Below are 15056 nucleotides of genomic sequence, written 5' to 3' on the forward strand. Positions count from 1 at the left end.
AGTTTGCAAAGTGCAAGGAACAATCCTTGACCTCTCATCAATAAATGAGAAAACATTCCACTAAGCCTGATGGAGGTAGAGGAGACCCATATGGAAAGAGAAAAACAAAAAACAAAACAACAAAAATGCTGAACCCAGAGAGTATATAAGGACAAGCAAAGGAGCTGGGGAGTGGAGTGTAGGCACCATCACTAGAAATGCGTGGTCCTGACAGACAGACAATTCTATTCCCTACCAAAATGAAGATGCTGCTGCTGCTGTGTTTGGGACTGACTCTAGTTTGTGTCTATGCAGAAGTTAGTTCTATGGGAAGGAACTTTAATGTAGAAAAGATATGATAACTGAATAGTAACTTCTGACTCTGAAGGTGCTTTGGGGAACTCTTGAAGCCAAATAGGTCCTTTGAGGGGCTGGGTATAATGACCCAATCTATTAGACAAATGAATGGATCCAGACCTTGAAGTAAGACCAGCTATTCATATGTAAAAGTGTTTGGGGACCTCTGGTCTCACTGAGAGGCAGGGGCAGTATGCTAAGTATTTTGACAACTGGCATGAGATCTACACTTGTGTATGCTCAGGACCTAATCCATAGGCTGGAGTTCAAGTGGAAACATGTACATGTGGTACCCCTACTCCTTCTCCCTTAACCATTTCCTTATTTATTACAGATTAATGGGGAATGGTATACTATTATCCTGGCCTCTGACAAAAGAGAAAAGATAGAAGATAATGGCAGCATGAGACTTTTTCTGGAGCACATCCATGTCTTGGAGAATTCCTTAGCTTTTAAATTCCATACTGTGTAAGTGAGATGCTCATAGCTGAGAAAGAGGAAATGAAAACCTGGTATGGTCTCATGTCTACTGTAGTGACTATTCCTGGTTGTCAACTTGACTATATTTGGAATGAGCTACAATCCAGATTTGGAAGGCTCACCAGTGACCCTTATCTGGAGGCTTGGAGATAGAAGTTTTTGATATGGGTCTTGGTATGGAGATCTTGAGGCATAATGGCTATGGATTCCAGAAGATTAAATCTCCAAGTTCAAGGTCATCTGGGATTAAAGGTGTGGTGGATACCACCACCTTCTGCTGGAGACAATATAAGCGCATTGGAAGAAGGGAGTCTTGCTCTTGCTCCTTCACCTTCTTGCTGTGTGAGACTAACTGCTAAATCCTTGGACTTCCATTCACAGCTACTACTGAACCATTGTTGGGAATTGGGCTGCAGACTGTAAGTCATCAATAAATTTCTTTACTATATAGAGACTATCCATAAGTTCTGTGACTTTAGAGAACCCTGAATAATACAGAAGTTGGTAAGGGGAGTGGTTCTAGAGGAAGAGAAGTATAAGGATGAATCTTTTAAAATACTGGAATTGGCTTGTTGATCCATCAGCACTTTCAACTACTGAAACCTCTCCAGGTTCTCTCCCTCCAGGGAGCTCAGAGAATTTTGAATACCCATGGTTGAAACTATATTTCAAACTTTAAAAAGCTAATGTCCTTGATTTTCTTGATGAATTAGGTGATTCAGTGTACAAAGCTTTCTACAAAATGGGGAAAATCAGAAAATGATTTTACTGCATGGCTGCTCTTAGTATCTGGGGAAAAATGATGAATGGAAGGAAGGAGTTGTGTGATAAAATCAAAAAGCTCCAGACACAAGTAAATGATCTAAAAGTTGCTAAGTGTGTCCTTGAAGAGAATCTTCTCTCCTGCAGCCATAGAGCTCAAGTTGCAGAAAATCAAACTGAAACCCTCACTGTAAGGTCGGCTGAACTTCAGCAAAAATTCAAATCTCAGCCTCAGAGTGTGTCAACAGTTAAAGTAAGGGCAGTAAGTGGCAAGGAATGGGATTCTATAATTTGGGACGGGGATGTCTGGGAAGACTATGTTGAAGCTGAGAATTTTGAATCTTCAGATTCTCAAGGGTTTGCCCCACCTGAGGAAGTAGTACCCTCAGCCCCACCCCTTGAAATAATGCCTTCCCCACATGAGGAAATTAATTCTGCAGAGTCTGATAAACCAGCAATGACTTTCACTGAAGAAAATGCCAGACAAGACAATACTGATATTTCTGAAGGCCCACCAATAGTTTCTTCTAGACCTGTAACCAGACACAAAGCAAAACAGGCTCCTAGAGAGGAGGTAGAAAGTGTAGTCCATGAGGAAATTTGCTACACTACTATTGAGCTTAACGAGTTTGCTAATTCATTCAAGCAGAAACCTGGCGAATATGTGTGGGAATGGATTTTAAGGGTGTGGGATAAGGGTGGAAGGAACATAAAATTAGAGCAGGCTGAGTTTATTGATATGGGCCCACTGAGTGAAGATTCTAGGTTTAATAAGGAAGCTCGCATAGTGAAAAAAGGTATCAAAAGTTTGTTTGAATGGTTGGCTGAAGTGTTTATCAAAAGATAGCATACTGGAAGAAGATTGCGAATTGATCCATTACTATCTCCTTGTACTAAGGTCAAATCTAAGTGGATTAAGGAACTCCACATAAAATCAGAGACACTGAAACTTATAGAGGAGAAAGTAGGGAAAAGCCTCAAAGATATGGGTACAGGGGAAAAATTCCTGAATAGAACAGCAATGGCTTGTGCTGTAAGATCGAGAATCGATAAATGTGACCTCATAAAATTGCAAAGCTTCTGCAAGGCAAAAGACACCGTCAATAAGACAAAAAGACCACCAAAAGATTGGGAAAGGATCTTTACCTATCCCAAATTGGATAGGGGACTAATATCCAATATATATAAAGAACTCAAGAAGGTGGACTCCAGAAAATCAAATAACCCCATTAAAAAATGGGGCTCAGAACTGAACAAAGAATTCTCACCCAAGGAATACCGAATGGCAGAGAAGCATCTGAAAAAAATGTTCAACATCCTTAATCATCAGAGAAATGCAAATCAAAACAACCCTGAGATTCCACCTCACACCAGTCAGAATGGCTAAGATCAAAAATTCAGGTGACAGCAGATGCTGGCGAGGATGTGGAGAAAGAGGAACACCCCTCCATTATTGGTGGGATTGCAAGCTTGTACAACCACTCTAGAAATCAGTCTGGTCGTTCCTCCAGAAAATTGGACAAAGTACTACCGGAGGATACAGCAATACCTCTCCTGGGCATATATCCAGATGTCCCAACAGGTAAGAAGGACACATGCTCCACTATGTTCATAGCAGCCTTATTTATAATAGCCAGAAGCTGGAAAGAACCCAGATGCCCCTCAACAGAGGAATGGATACAGAAAATGTGGTACATTTACACAATGGAGTACTACTCAGCTATTAAAAAGAATGAATTTATGAAATTCCTAGGCAAATGGATGGACCTGGAGGGCATCATCCTGAGTGAGGTAACCCAATCACAAAGGAACTCTCACACTATGTCCTCACTAATAAGTGGATATTAGCCCAGAAACCTAGGATACCCAAGATATAAGATACAATTTGCTAAACACATTAAATTCAAGATTACGAAGACCAAAGTGTGGACACTTTGCCCCTTCTTAGAATAGGGAACAAAACACCCATGGAAGGAGTTACAGAGACAACGTTTGGAAGTGTGACGAAAAGATGGACAATCTAGTGATTGCCATATCCAGAGATCCATCCCATGATCAGCTTCCAAACGCTAACACCATTGCATACACTAGCAAGATTTTGCTGAAAGGACCCAGATATAGCTGTCTCTTGTGAGACTATGCCAGGGCCTAGCAAACACAGAAGTGGATGCTCACAGTCAGCTATTGAATGGATCACAGGTTCCCCAATGGAGGAGCTAGAGAAAGCACCCATGGAACTAAAGGGAACTGCAACCCTATAGGTGGAACAACAATATGAACTAACCAGTACCCCGGAGCTCTTATCTCTAGCTGCATATGTATGAAAAGATGGCCTAGTCGGCCATCACTTAAAAGAGAGGCCCATTGGACTTGCAAACTTTATATGCCCCAGTACAGGGGAACGCCAGGGCCAAAAAGGGGGAGTGGGTGGGTAGGGGAGTGGGTGGGTGGTATGGGGGACTTTTGGTATAGCATTGGAAATGTAAATGAACGAAATACCTAATAAAAAATGAAAAAAAAAAAAAGAGATGGCCTACTGGAAATGACTTGGAGATGCCTGATGTTCCGTGGCTTAGTGTTGATGAAGATATTTTAAGACTTAGGAAAATTGCAATGCTAGAGTGGATATATTGTGTAAAACCTAATCTTCCACAATGGGAAGGTCCAGAAGATACGCCCTTTACCAGCTCTATAAGACACAAAGTGGTGAGAGGGGCTTATGGAGGGCAGGTGATTAATGGAGTTTTGACTGATGTCTGACTCACAGTAGGTCCAGTAGGTCTCCGAACACATCCTGTGGTCATTTCCCCAGTTCCAGAATGTATAATTGGGATAGATATACTCAGAAATTGACAGAATTCTCATATTGGTTCCCTGAACTGTAGAGTAAGGGCTATTATGGTTGGAAAGGCTAAATGGAAGCCTTTAAAGTTGCCTCTGCCAAAGAAAATCGTGAATCAAAAACAGTATCGTATTCCTGGAGGCAATGCAGAAATTACTGCCATTATTAAGGACTTGAAGGATGCAGGAGTGGTGGTTCCCACCACATTTCCCTTTAACTCTCCTATCTGGCCAGTGCAGAAAACAGATGGATCAAGGAGAATGACAGTTGATTATCGAAAACTAAATCAGGTAGTAAATTCAATTGCAGCTGCTGTACCAGATGTAGTTTCGTTACTTGAGCAAATTAACACATGTCCTGGCACCTGGTATGTGGCTATTGATCTGGCAAATGCCTTCTTCTCAGTACCTGTCCATAAGGACCACCAGAAGCAATTTTTTTTCAGTTGGCAAGGACAACAGTATACCTTCACAGTTTTGCATCAAGGATATATTAACTCTCCTGCCCTGTGTCATAATTTAGTTAGAAAGGATCTTGATCGTTTGGCTCTTCCACAAAATATCACATTGGTGCACTATGTTGATGACATTATGCTGATTGGACCAAGTGAGCAGGAAGTAGCAACCACTTTGGAATCATTGGTAACACATATTTATATCAGAGGATGGGAAATAAATCCAACCAAAATTCAAGACAATCTACCTCAGTGAAATTCTTAGGAGTCCAGTGGTGTGGGGCATATAGAGATGTTCCTTCTAAGGTAAAAGATAAGTTATTGCACCTGGCCCCTCCTACAACCAAGAAAGAAGCACAACGTTTAGTGGGTCTATTTGGATTCTGGAGACAGCACATCCCTCACTTGTATGTATTACTTAGGCCTATTTACCAAGTTACTCAGAAAGCTGCTATCTTTGTGTGGGGCCTGGAACAGGAGAAGGCCCTTCAACAGGTCCAGGCTGCTGTGCAGGTTGCTCTACCACTTGGGCCATATAACCCAGCATACCCGACTGTACTTGAGGTGTCTGGGGCTGATAGAGATGCTGTTTGGAGCCTCTGGCAGGCCCCTGTAGGTGAATCACAGAAAAGACTTTTGGAGCAAAGCTACCATCATCTGCAGACAACTATTCTCCCTTTGAAAAACAGCTCTTGGCCTGCTATTGGGCCTTAGTAGAGACTGAACATTTGACAATAGGACACCAAGTTTCTATGCAACCTGAACTACCCATCATGACCTGGGTACTATCAGACCTTGCAAGTCATAAAGTGGGACAGGCACAGCAGCACTCTATTATCAAATGGAAGTGATATATACGTGATCAGGCCAGAGCAGGTCCTTAAGGCACAAGCAAGTTACATGAAGAAGTTGCTCAAATGCCTGTGGTTTCTATTCCTGTTAGAATGCCATCTGCTGCCAAGCATGTGCCTATAGCCTCATGGGTTGTTCCCTATGATCGACTGACTGGAGAGGAGAAGACTAGGGCCTGGTTTACTGATGGCTCTGCATGTTATGCAGGCACCACCCAGAAGTGCGTAGCTGCAGCATTACAACCCCTTCCTGGGACAACCCTGAAAGATACAGGTGAATGGAAATCTTCATGTGGGCAGAACTTCGGGCAGTACACATGGTATTACAGTTTTTTGTAAGAAGAAATGGCCAGATGTATAATTAATTATTCACTGACTCATGGGCTGTAGCCAATGGATTGGCTGGATGGTCAGGGACTTGGAAAGATCACAATTGGAAAATTGGTGAGAAAGACATCTGGGGAAGAAGTATGTGGATAGATCTCTCCAAATGGGCAAAGGATGTGAAGATATTTGTAATATGCTCACCAAAAGGTGACTTCAGCTGAGGAGGAGTTCAATAATCAAGTGGATAAGATGACCCATTCTGTGGACAGTCAGCCTCTTTCCCCAGCCATCCCTATCATTGCTCAGTGAGCACATGAACAAATTGGCCATGGTGGTCGAGATGGAGGTTATTCTTGGGCTCAGCAACACGGACTTCCACTCACCAAGGTTGACCAGGCTACAGCTGCTTTGCTGAATGCCAGATCTGCCGATAGCAGAAACCAACACTGAGCCCCAGATATGGCAACATTCCTCGAGGTGACCAGCCAGCAACCTGGTGGCAGTTTAACTATATTGGACCACTTCCTTCTGGGAAAGGACAGCGTTTTGTTCTTACTGGAGTAGATACTTATTCTGGTTATGGATTTGCCTTTCCTGCACGTAATGCCTCTGCTAAAACCACCATCCATGAACTGACAGAATGCCTTATCTATCGTCATGGTATTCCACACAGTATTGCTTCTGACAAAGGAACTCATTTCACAGTCAGAGAAATGCTACAGTGGGCCCACGATCATGGAATTCACTGGTCTTACCATGTTCCCCACCATCCTGAAGCAGCTGGTCTGATAGAAAGATGGAATGGCCTTTTGAAGACGCAGTTACAGCGCCAATTTGGTGGTAATAGCATAGAAGGCTGGGGCAGAGTTCTTCAGAAGGCAGTATCTGCTTTGAATCAGCATTCGATATATGGTACAGTTTCCCCCATAGCCAGGATCCATGGTTTCCAGGAATCAAGGGGTGGAACTCTCAAGGATAGGACTCACTATCACTCCTAGTGACCCTCTAGGAAAATTTTTGCTTCCTGTCCCCATAATTCTAGGCTCTGCAGGCCTAGAAGTTTTGGCTCCAGAGAGGGGAGTGCTCCTACCAGGAGCTACAACAAACATCCCATTGAACTGGAAGCTTAGACTTCCCCCTGGTCATTTTGGGCTTCTAATGTCCTTAGACCAACAGGCCAAAAGAAGGAATAACAGTGTTAGGAGGGGTGATAGATCCAGATTACTATGGGGAAATTGGATTACCTCTTCACAATGGAGGTAAGCAAGATTATGTCTGGAATGTAGGAGATCCCTTGGGGTGTTTCTTAGTACTACCATGTCCTGTGATTAAAGTCAATGGGAAACTACAACAGCCTAATTCAAACAGGATGACAAAGGACACAGACCCATCAGGAATGAAGGTATGGGTCAATCCTCCAGGAAAAGAGCCAAGACCTGCTGAGGTGCTGGCTGAAAGTGAAGGAAATACAGAATGGGTAGTAGAGGAAGGTAGTTATAAATACCAATTAAGGCCATGTAACCAGTTGCAGAAACGAGGATTATAAAGTAATATGAATGCCCCTGTCTTATTTTGCTAACGAATATATTTGTCTTTCTTCCAATTTGTTTAACACCAATTTGTATTTAAGTTGAGACACTAAAAGAATGTTCCCAAGGGACAATGCCCCATTGTAAATTTACAAATGTATTTGCGATTGTATGAGGGATAGTTATATCATTTTAGGCATATTCACAACCTTGTTATTGTTTCATGTGAACATGAGATACTATTTGTGTCAAGTTGACAAGGGGTGGATTGTAGTGGCTATTCCTGGTTGTCAACTTGACTATATTTGGAATGAACTACAACCCAGAATTGGAAGGGTCACCAGTGACCCTTATCTGGAGGCTTGGAGATAGAAGTTTCTGATCTGGATCTTGGTATGGAGATCTTGAGGCATAGTGGCTATGGATTCCAGAAGATTAATCTACAAGTTCAAGGTCATCCAGGATTAAAGGTGTGGTGGCACACACCTTTAATCTGGGCTACACCTTTCATCTGGGATTAAAGGTGTGGTGGCACACACCTTTAATCCGGGCTACACCTTATGCTGGAGACAATATAAGGACATTGGAAGAAGCGAGTCTTGCTCTTGCTCCTTCGCCTTCTTGCTGTGTGAGACTGAGTAACTGCTAAATCCTTGGACTTCCATTCACAGCTACTACTGGACCATTGTTGGGAATTGGGCTGCAGACTGTAACTCATCAGTAAATTCCTTTACTATATAGAGACTATCAATAATTTCTGTGACTCTAGAGAACCCTGACTAATACACCTACAGAAACTAGGGATTGGGGGAAGAGATGCCTCTCAGTATGCACATGTGTACACACATACTAAGTCTGTATCCTAAAATAGAATGTTCCATTTGACACTGAACAAAGGTCTCATAAGCAGGGATTTTTCAAAAGTCAGAGACAAGAGTTGGTGACAGGAATTAATTCACTAGGAGTTCACTAAGGAAAGGTCAGAGACACTTCTGAAACCATATTAATGAAATAGATTATCACAAGTTAAGATTATGCGATCATGAATTAAATTTTTCTTACTAGTTGCTATCCAAAGACATCCACCCCATTCTACTTGTGTTTTCCTGCAGTAAGGCGATAATAATAATTCTCCCGTGTGGTACTGGGAACCACATCAGGAAACATTACAGAGTGTTAATTTGAGGCAGATGGTGGAAATCTGGCTGATAATCTACACCCTTGCTTAAGCCCGGCACTGGTGAAACTTGGAAGTAGTTGCAGTTGTAATAAAGATGAGAAGTGATTGTCGTTTTCTTTTTTTAAAATACTAGGCAAATTTGTGATTGCCAAAGTATCAGATATAAAGGAAATAATGCAAACAAAAGCCTTTTGCTAATTTAAAAAAAAAAAAGACAAAAGTTAAATGGAATCAAAACTGGAGATATATACAGAGTACAGGGTCAAGAAGCCATCCAGATCAAAATCCCTTACATACCAGCTCACTCTGTTTTACAGAATAGATGAAGAGTGCTCTGAAATATCTTTGGTTGCTGACAAAACAGAAAAGGCTGGTGAATATTCTGTGACTTGTGAGTACATAAAATCTATATATCCATCCACAAGATGATTAGTAAAACTTAATACCTTTAGTTTATGTGTGTGTGTGTGTGTGAGTATATGTGTGTTGTTGTTGTTGTGTGTGTTTTGCTGGAGTTTGAACTCTGGAACTTGCAGCTACTAGTAAAATGGAATCTATCTGATACTGTCTGGTGGATAGTAGAGGTACACATTACTCAGGGTGTAGCAGTGGACTTTTGATACAGCAAATTTATAAAAGATACAAACATGTTGCTTAAAGATGCTGAGGGAGGTAGGTAAGCCTAGGATACGATGAGAGAGTGGTGCTGCTGTGGCTGACTGTTCACTAGTGGTGTGGAGCTCTCAGAGTCCCTTTTCTTAGGAGATACTTCTTGAAGTTCAGAAAGCTAAAGACAGAAATGCACAGACACTTTACCCATCTCTTCCAGGATATGGATTTTAGTGATTTTATGTTGGGGTAGAACAAGAAAAGGGTATCCCAAATTTCCTGCAGAACAAAAAATTTCTGAACTGTGTTCCATTTTTTCCACAGATGATGGATTCAATACATTTACTATACTTACAACAAACTGTGATAATTATATTATGACTCATCTCATTAACAAAAAGGATGGGGAAACTTTCTTGCTGATGGGGCTCTATGGTAAAGTATTTTCACATAGACACTGATCATGGGGTGGGAAACGAACGAAGAACCTCTAGCTTTAATATGGTCTTCCCAGCTTGGTCCTGTCTCTTTGTCACCTCCTGAAGATTGATGCTCACCTACATCATCCCTCAAGAATAGTGAAGAAGCACTCTAAAATCTCTCAGTGAGACAGACAGATATTCTAGGGATGCCAGATCCAGGATAGATCATACAAATGCCTGTAAATAATGCTGCCAAACATATTCCTATCCTTATGGGGAAGCCCCTGTCCCCTCACTCAGGCTGTGGTCAATGCACACAATACAGCTGTTACACTCACTGTTGCTCTTCTCACAGGCCGAGAACCAGATTTGAGTTCAGACATCAAGGAAGAGATTGCAAAACTATGTGAGAAGCATGGAATCATTAGAGAAAATATCATTGACCTATCCAATACCCATAAGTCAGGATTCATTTATTTTTCTCATCCTGAATATTTTATCATAGAGGAAACAAAGGAAGTTGGCTACCAGTCATATTTGAATGCTAGAGAGTCCTATCCTTATTCTTGGAGAAATAAAGTGGATCTGGTACCTGAACATGTGCTTGTTCTCACACTACAGATCGCTGCCTCTGGGCCTGAAAATGAAGAATGGACTGAGCCTAGAAGTAGGCAATATCCAATGAGGGTGAGGAGGGGGTTGTTGGTCATGGAGAGGCCCTTCCAATATTATTAGCATTGTGCACCCAATTACAATAAAAATAGTTTGATAAGGAATCTTTGAGGAAAGCTTGAAAATTGGATTTGAATAATCTGAATTTGTGATCTAGTCCTACTTTGAGCTTTGAAGTAAAGTGACCCAAGCACCTAGGCAAACAAGGATTTGAGTTTTACATTGTTGATGTATGGTTGTTTAAAAAAGGCTCAGCGATGGGTTCAATATCACTAACAGACAGAATGGCAGGTTGTGGTATAGCTGCCCTTTAGTGTCTGTGGACCCCCCCACACACACACACATCACACTTGAGGTAATAACATCTTAATCTGAACTCTGTACAACCTTGGCTTCTTACCTGCAAGTAGAGGTACCTGATCACTACTTCTCAAGCAGCCTTTGGAGCAGATTCCTCTGGCCCTCCCTTCTCATCTAGTCCAAGACTTCACTCATATAATGTGTGAAGTCTTTAAAAGTAGCCAAGGCTTTTATCATTATTCTACAATTTACCTAACATTCTTCAGAGCTTCTTATGAGAAAGGTTGTGGAAACAAGCCTCAGATCTTCCATTACGGTCATTTTTTTCTGACTTTCATCCCTGTGTTCTGGCAAATAATTCCAGTTAGATTGCAAGGGGAGATCCATTTCTTGATCCCCTTTGTGCTATATAATAGAAAGTCTCTCTGTCCCGAAGTCAATCCAAGAAGTGCTTAATGAGTTTCTGTATTCTTTCTTCCTGGCTTACAGTGTTGAGTGGAGACTTCTCACCAGGATTCCACCATCATCCCTTCCTATCCTTACAGCATTCCCTATATAAGTTCTGTGATCTGCATTCCATCCTGTCTCACAGAGAAGTCCAATCCCAGTCTCTCCAGCATGTTACCTAGGATAACTCACCAAGAATTAAAGACATTCTTTAAATTTCTCTTTGACACACCCATGACAATTCTCCATGAATTTCTTCCTCTTCCTGTTCATTAAATGATTATCCTTGCACTTAAATATATGTCTTTGTGTCCAGAAAAAAAATGTGGAGCTGATAGTGAGTGAATGAGGGGACCTCTTAGGTCCTGTAACAGAGATCCCAAGCCCTGATTTAGTGCTTTATGAGGACCACGGGAGCATGACACTTGCTGTATGATTCCTACATTCATAGTCTCTCTTTCAACACAGCAAAGGAGAGACACATATTTCTAAGGCTATGCCTGCTCAATATCTTTCATGACATAGTGAGGGGGAAGGTTTGATAATTAGAGTAACATTGGATAAAAAGAAAAAGATTTCTAGCTTCCCATAGAATACTCTGGACCCTAGATCAATAGATTAAATTGGTTCAACTCAGGACACATGAAAGGAGTTCTTGCTGTAGTTTGCTATAAGATGGCAAAACACTATTGAGAAACCTAAGAAATTATGATGAAATACCTCCCTCCCCACAATTGCCCTGATTTGTGGGTTCAAATCATTCTCTGACCAAAGCCTCCTAAGTAGCTTCAACTACATCCATGGTCCACCATGCCCAGCTTTTCATTTTCTTGGCAAGAAATTAAGAGAAAAAAAATTTTTTTCAGAAACTAAGCTATCATTGGGAATCCTTATATAGTTAAGTAAGAGTTCCAATCAAAGACTCTGTTGAAGAAAAAAAGGCTTGACAATGCTACCATATCTCAAAAGAATACAACCAAGAGAAAGGTACAAAAAATTTTGGTTATTCCATATCAACACTGAACATTGACTTCAAACTAAATCCTCTCCCTTTCAACACCAAACACTTGATAGAAATGAGATGTGAAAAAGTGAAAACATTCAAAGGTAAGGAAGGAATTCAAAACCTCAGACAAAGCAATTCCTTTGTAAAGTAAGAAGACAGTGAAGAAGTGAGGGTTGATACAGTAGAACTGTACAATTCTTTGTGATCTAGGAGCAGATTACACCTAAGGGAGCATAGAGGGTTGAGAAAAACTGTCAAAAAGACCCAAGAATGCCACATGAGCATGTACCCTCAGAGGAACAAGGGCTGAAGCAGAGTGATTTTGAAGACAGATGCCCAACCTTACATGACAGACAGAAAGAACACAAGTACCTGTAGCTGCAGAAGTGACAGGACCAACCATTCTAAAGATCAAAGCAGCTGCTGACATCTAAGGACTGGCATGACTGCTAAATCTAGGAGTTTCCACTTGCAAAATCTGACTTGATGCTCAAGGTTGGCCTAAATGTCTTATCAGGAATAAATAACCTCACAAAATATCAACATTAGGCACCATCATCCTGAGATTGCAAACACAAGATCATTTTGCCATCTAAAATGGTGTCTGTCTTCTGGCTAAAATCAGTGACAGCTACTACTTTACCAATTGCAGACTTAGTTTTATGTTTGTGTTCACTTATTATAAATAGGATTCAATGGGCTATTTAATCACTGAAGTGTAATTCCCCAATTACACCCAACCTAGAGCACCTGAGACATCCCTGAACTCTACAGGACTTCCTTGCTTCATTCTTTTTATAAAGATTGTCAGCTGTGCAAAGGCCAGGACAGGAAAGAGCTGTTCTCCCAGGAGTGCTTTCACTCCCAGGATGGGAAGTGAAATAGCCACTTTCTCTCCATTAACACTCCAGGGAAGGACCAGCAAGGGTGCCCGGGGCACAGAAACAATGGAGCAGCTGGGACAGGATCCCTTCAGTCACCATATACACCTGGAGCTTGGCCTGTTCCACGGCGCTCTATACACAAGTTCAGCCAGGATAGAGCTGTTCTCCAAGGAGTATAGGCATAGGCTTACAGATGCACCGAAGAGTCAAGCTCCAACCAGAGACAGCAAGCCATTTAACACCAGAGGTAATCAGATGGCAAAAGGCAAGAACAAGAAACTTACAAACAGAAACCAAAGCTACTTGACATCATCAGAATCCAGTTATCTCACCACAGCAAGTCCTGGATATCCCCAACAACTGAAAAAGCAAGGTTTGGATTTAAAATCACATCTCATGATGCTGATAAAGGATTTTAAGGATATTAATAACTCCCTTGAAGAAATACAGGAGAACAGATTTTAAAGGGAGAAGGCTTAATGAGGAAACACAAAAATCACTTAAACATTTACAGGAAAACACAACCAAACTGTGAAGGAATTGACAAAACCATCCAGGATCTAAAAATGGAAGTAGAAACAATAAAGAAATCACAAAAGGAGAAAACTTCAGAGATAGAAATCCTAGGAAATGGATCAGGAGTCATAGATTCAAGCATCACCGAAAGAGTACAAGAAATAGAAGAGAGAATCTCAGGTACCTAAGATACCATGAAAACATTGACACAACAGTCAATGAAAATGCAAAATGCAAAAAGATCCTAACTCAAAACATCCAGGCAATCCAGGACACAATGAGAAGACCAAACCTAAGGATAATAGGTATAGAAAAGAGCAAATATTCCAAACTTAAAAGGCCAGTAAATATTTTCAACAAAATTATAAAAGAAAACTTTCCTGACATAAATAAAAAAAGATGGCCATAAACACACAGGAAGCAGACAGAACACCAAATAGATTAGCCCAGAAAAGAAATTCCCCCGTCACTTAATCAAAACACCTTATGCACAAAACAAAGAAAGAATATTAAAACAGTAAGGGGAAAAGGTCAAGTACCACATGAAGGCAGACCATTCAGAATTGCACCAGACTTCTCACCGGAGACTATAAAAGCCAGAAGATCCTGGAAATATACATACCCTAAGAGAACACAAATGCCAGCCCAGGCTTCTAGGCCCAGCAAGACACTCAATTACCTTAGATAGAGAGACCAAGATATTCCATGATAAAAACAAATTTACACAATATCTTTCAAGAAAACCAGCTCTTCAAAGGATAATAAATGTAAAACTCCAAAAAGGAAGTGAAACTAAACCCTAGAAAAGTTAATTCAGTAACATTTTAATAAACCAAAAATTAGATAGCCATCTTAACATAATTCCACCTTTAACAACAAAAATAACATGAATCAACATGTTATTGTAAAACTCCAAAAAGGAAGTGAAACTAAACCCTAGAAAAGTTAATTCAGTAACCTTTTAATAAACCAAAAATTAGATAGCCATCTTAACATAATTCCACCTTTAACAACAAAAATAACATGAATCAACAATTAATATTCCTTAATACCTCTTAATATCCATGGACTCAATTCCCCCAATAAAACGACATAGACTAACAGACTGGATATTTAAAAAGGAGTCAACATTTTGCTCCATACAGAAAACCCACATCAGTGACAAACACAGACACTACCTCAGACTAAAAGGCTAGAAAACAATTCTCCAAGCAAATGGTCCCAAAAAACAAGCTGGAGTAGCCATTCTAATATCAAATAAAATTGACTTTCATCCTAAAGTTGTCAAAAAAGTTAAGGAAGAACACTTCATATTCGTCAAAGAAAAAAACTACCAAGAAAAGTCTCAATTCTGAATATCAATGCTAATGGAAGCCAGCCACATTCATAAAAGAAACTTTACTAAGCTCAAAGCACACATTGTCACTCACACAATAAGA

General features: G+C 40.7%; 1 protein-coding gene across 1 annotated transcript; it reads left to right on the forward strand.

Annotated features, from left to right (window-relative positions):
* The first annotated feature begins 212 nt into the window (after positions 1–212).
* On the forward strand, positions 213–11393 carry LOC110293325 (major urinary protein 1-like). The gene is made up of 7 exons (XM_021161197.2): positions 213–330; positions 669–804; positions 9079–9152; positions 9695–9805; positions 10148–10253; positions 10365–10459; positions 11254–11393. Exons 1-7 carry the CDS (start codon positions 240–242, stop codon positions 11391–11393), a joined length of 753 nt encoding a protein of 250 aa, XP_021016856.1. The 5' UTR covers positions 213–239.
* Positions 11394–15056: the final 3663 nt, after the last annotated feature.

This window comes from Mus caroli, unplaced genomic scaffold (genome assembly GCF_978045245.1).
Source record: "Mus caroli unplaced genomic scaffold, Mus_caroli_1 scaffold_6, whole genome shotgun sequence".
Lineage (NCBI taxonomy): Eukaryota > Metazoa > Chordata > Mammalia > Rodentia > Muridae > Mus > Mus caroli.

What these genes read in the sequence shown, in the direction of transcription:
- LOC110293325 (XM_021161197.2), top strand. Translation starts at nt 240, where the DNA reads ATGAAGATGCTGCTGCTGCTGTGTTTGGGACTGACTCTAGTTTGTGTC. An exon ending in GACCTATCCAATACCCATAA is followed by an intron (nt 10,254 to 10,364) that starts GTCAGGATTCAT and finishes TTATTCTTGGAG; the next exon opens with AAATAAAGTGGATCTGGTAC. An exon ending in AGAATGGACTGAGCCTAGAA is followed by an intron (nt 10,460 to 11,253) that starts GTAGGCAATATC and finishes CCTGGCTTACAG; the next exon opens with TGTTGAGTGGAGACTTCTCA.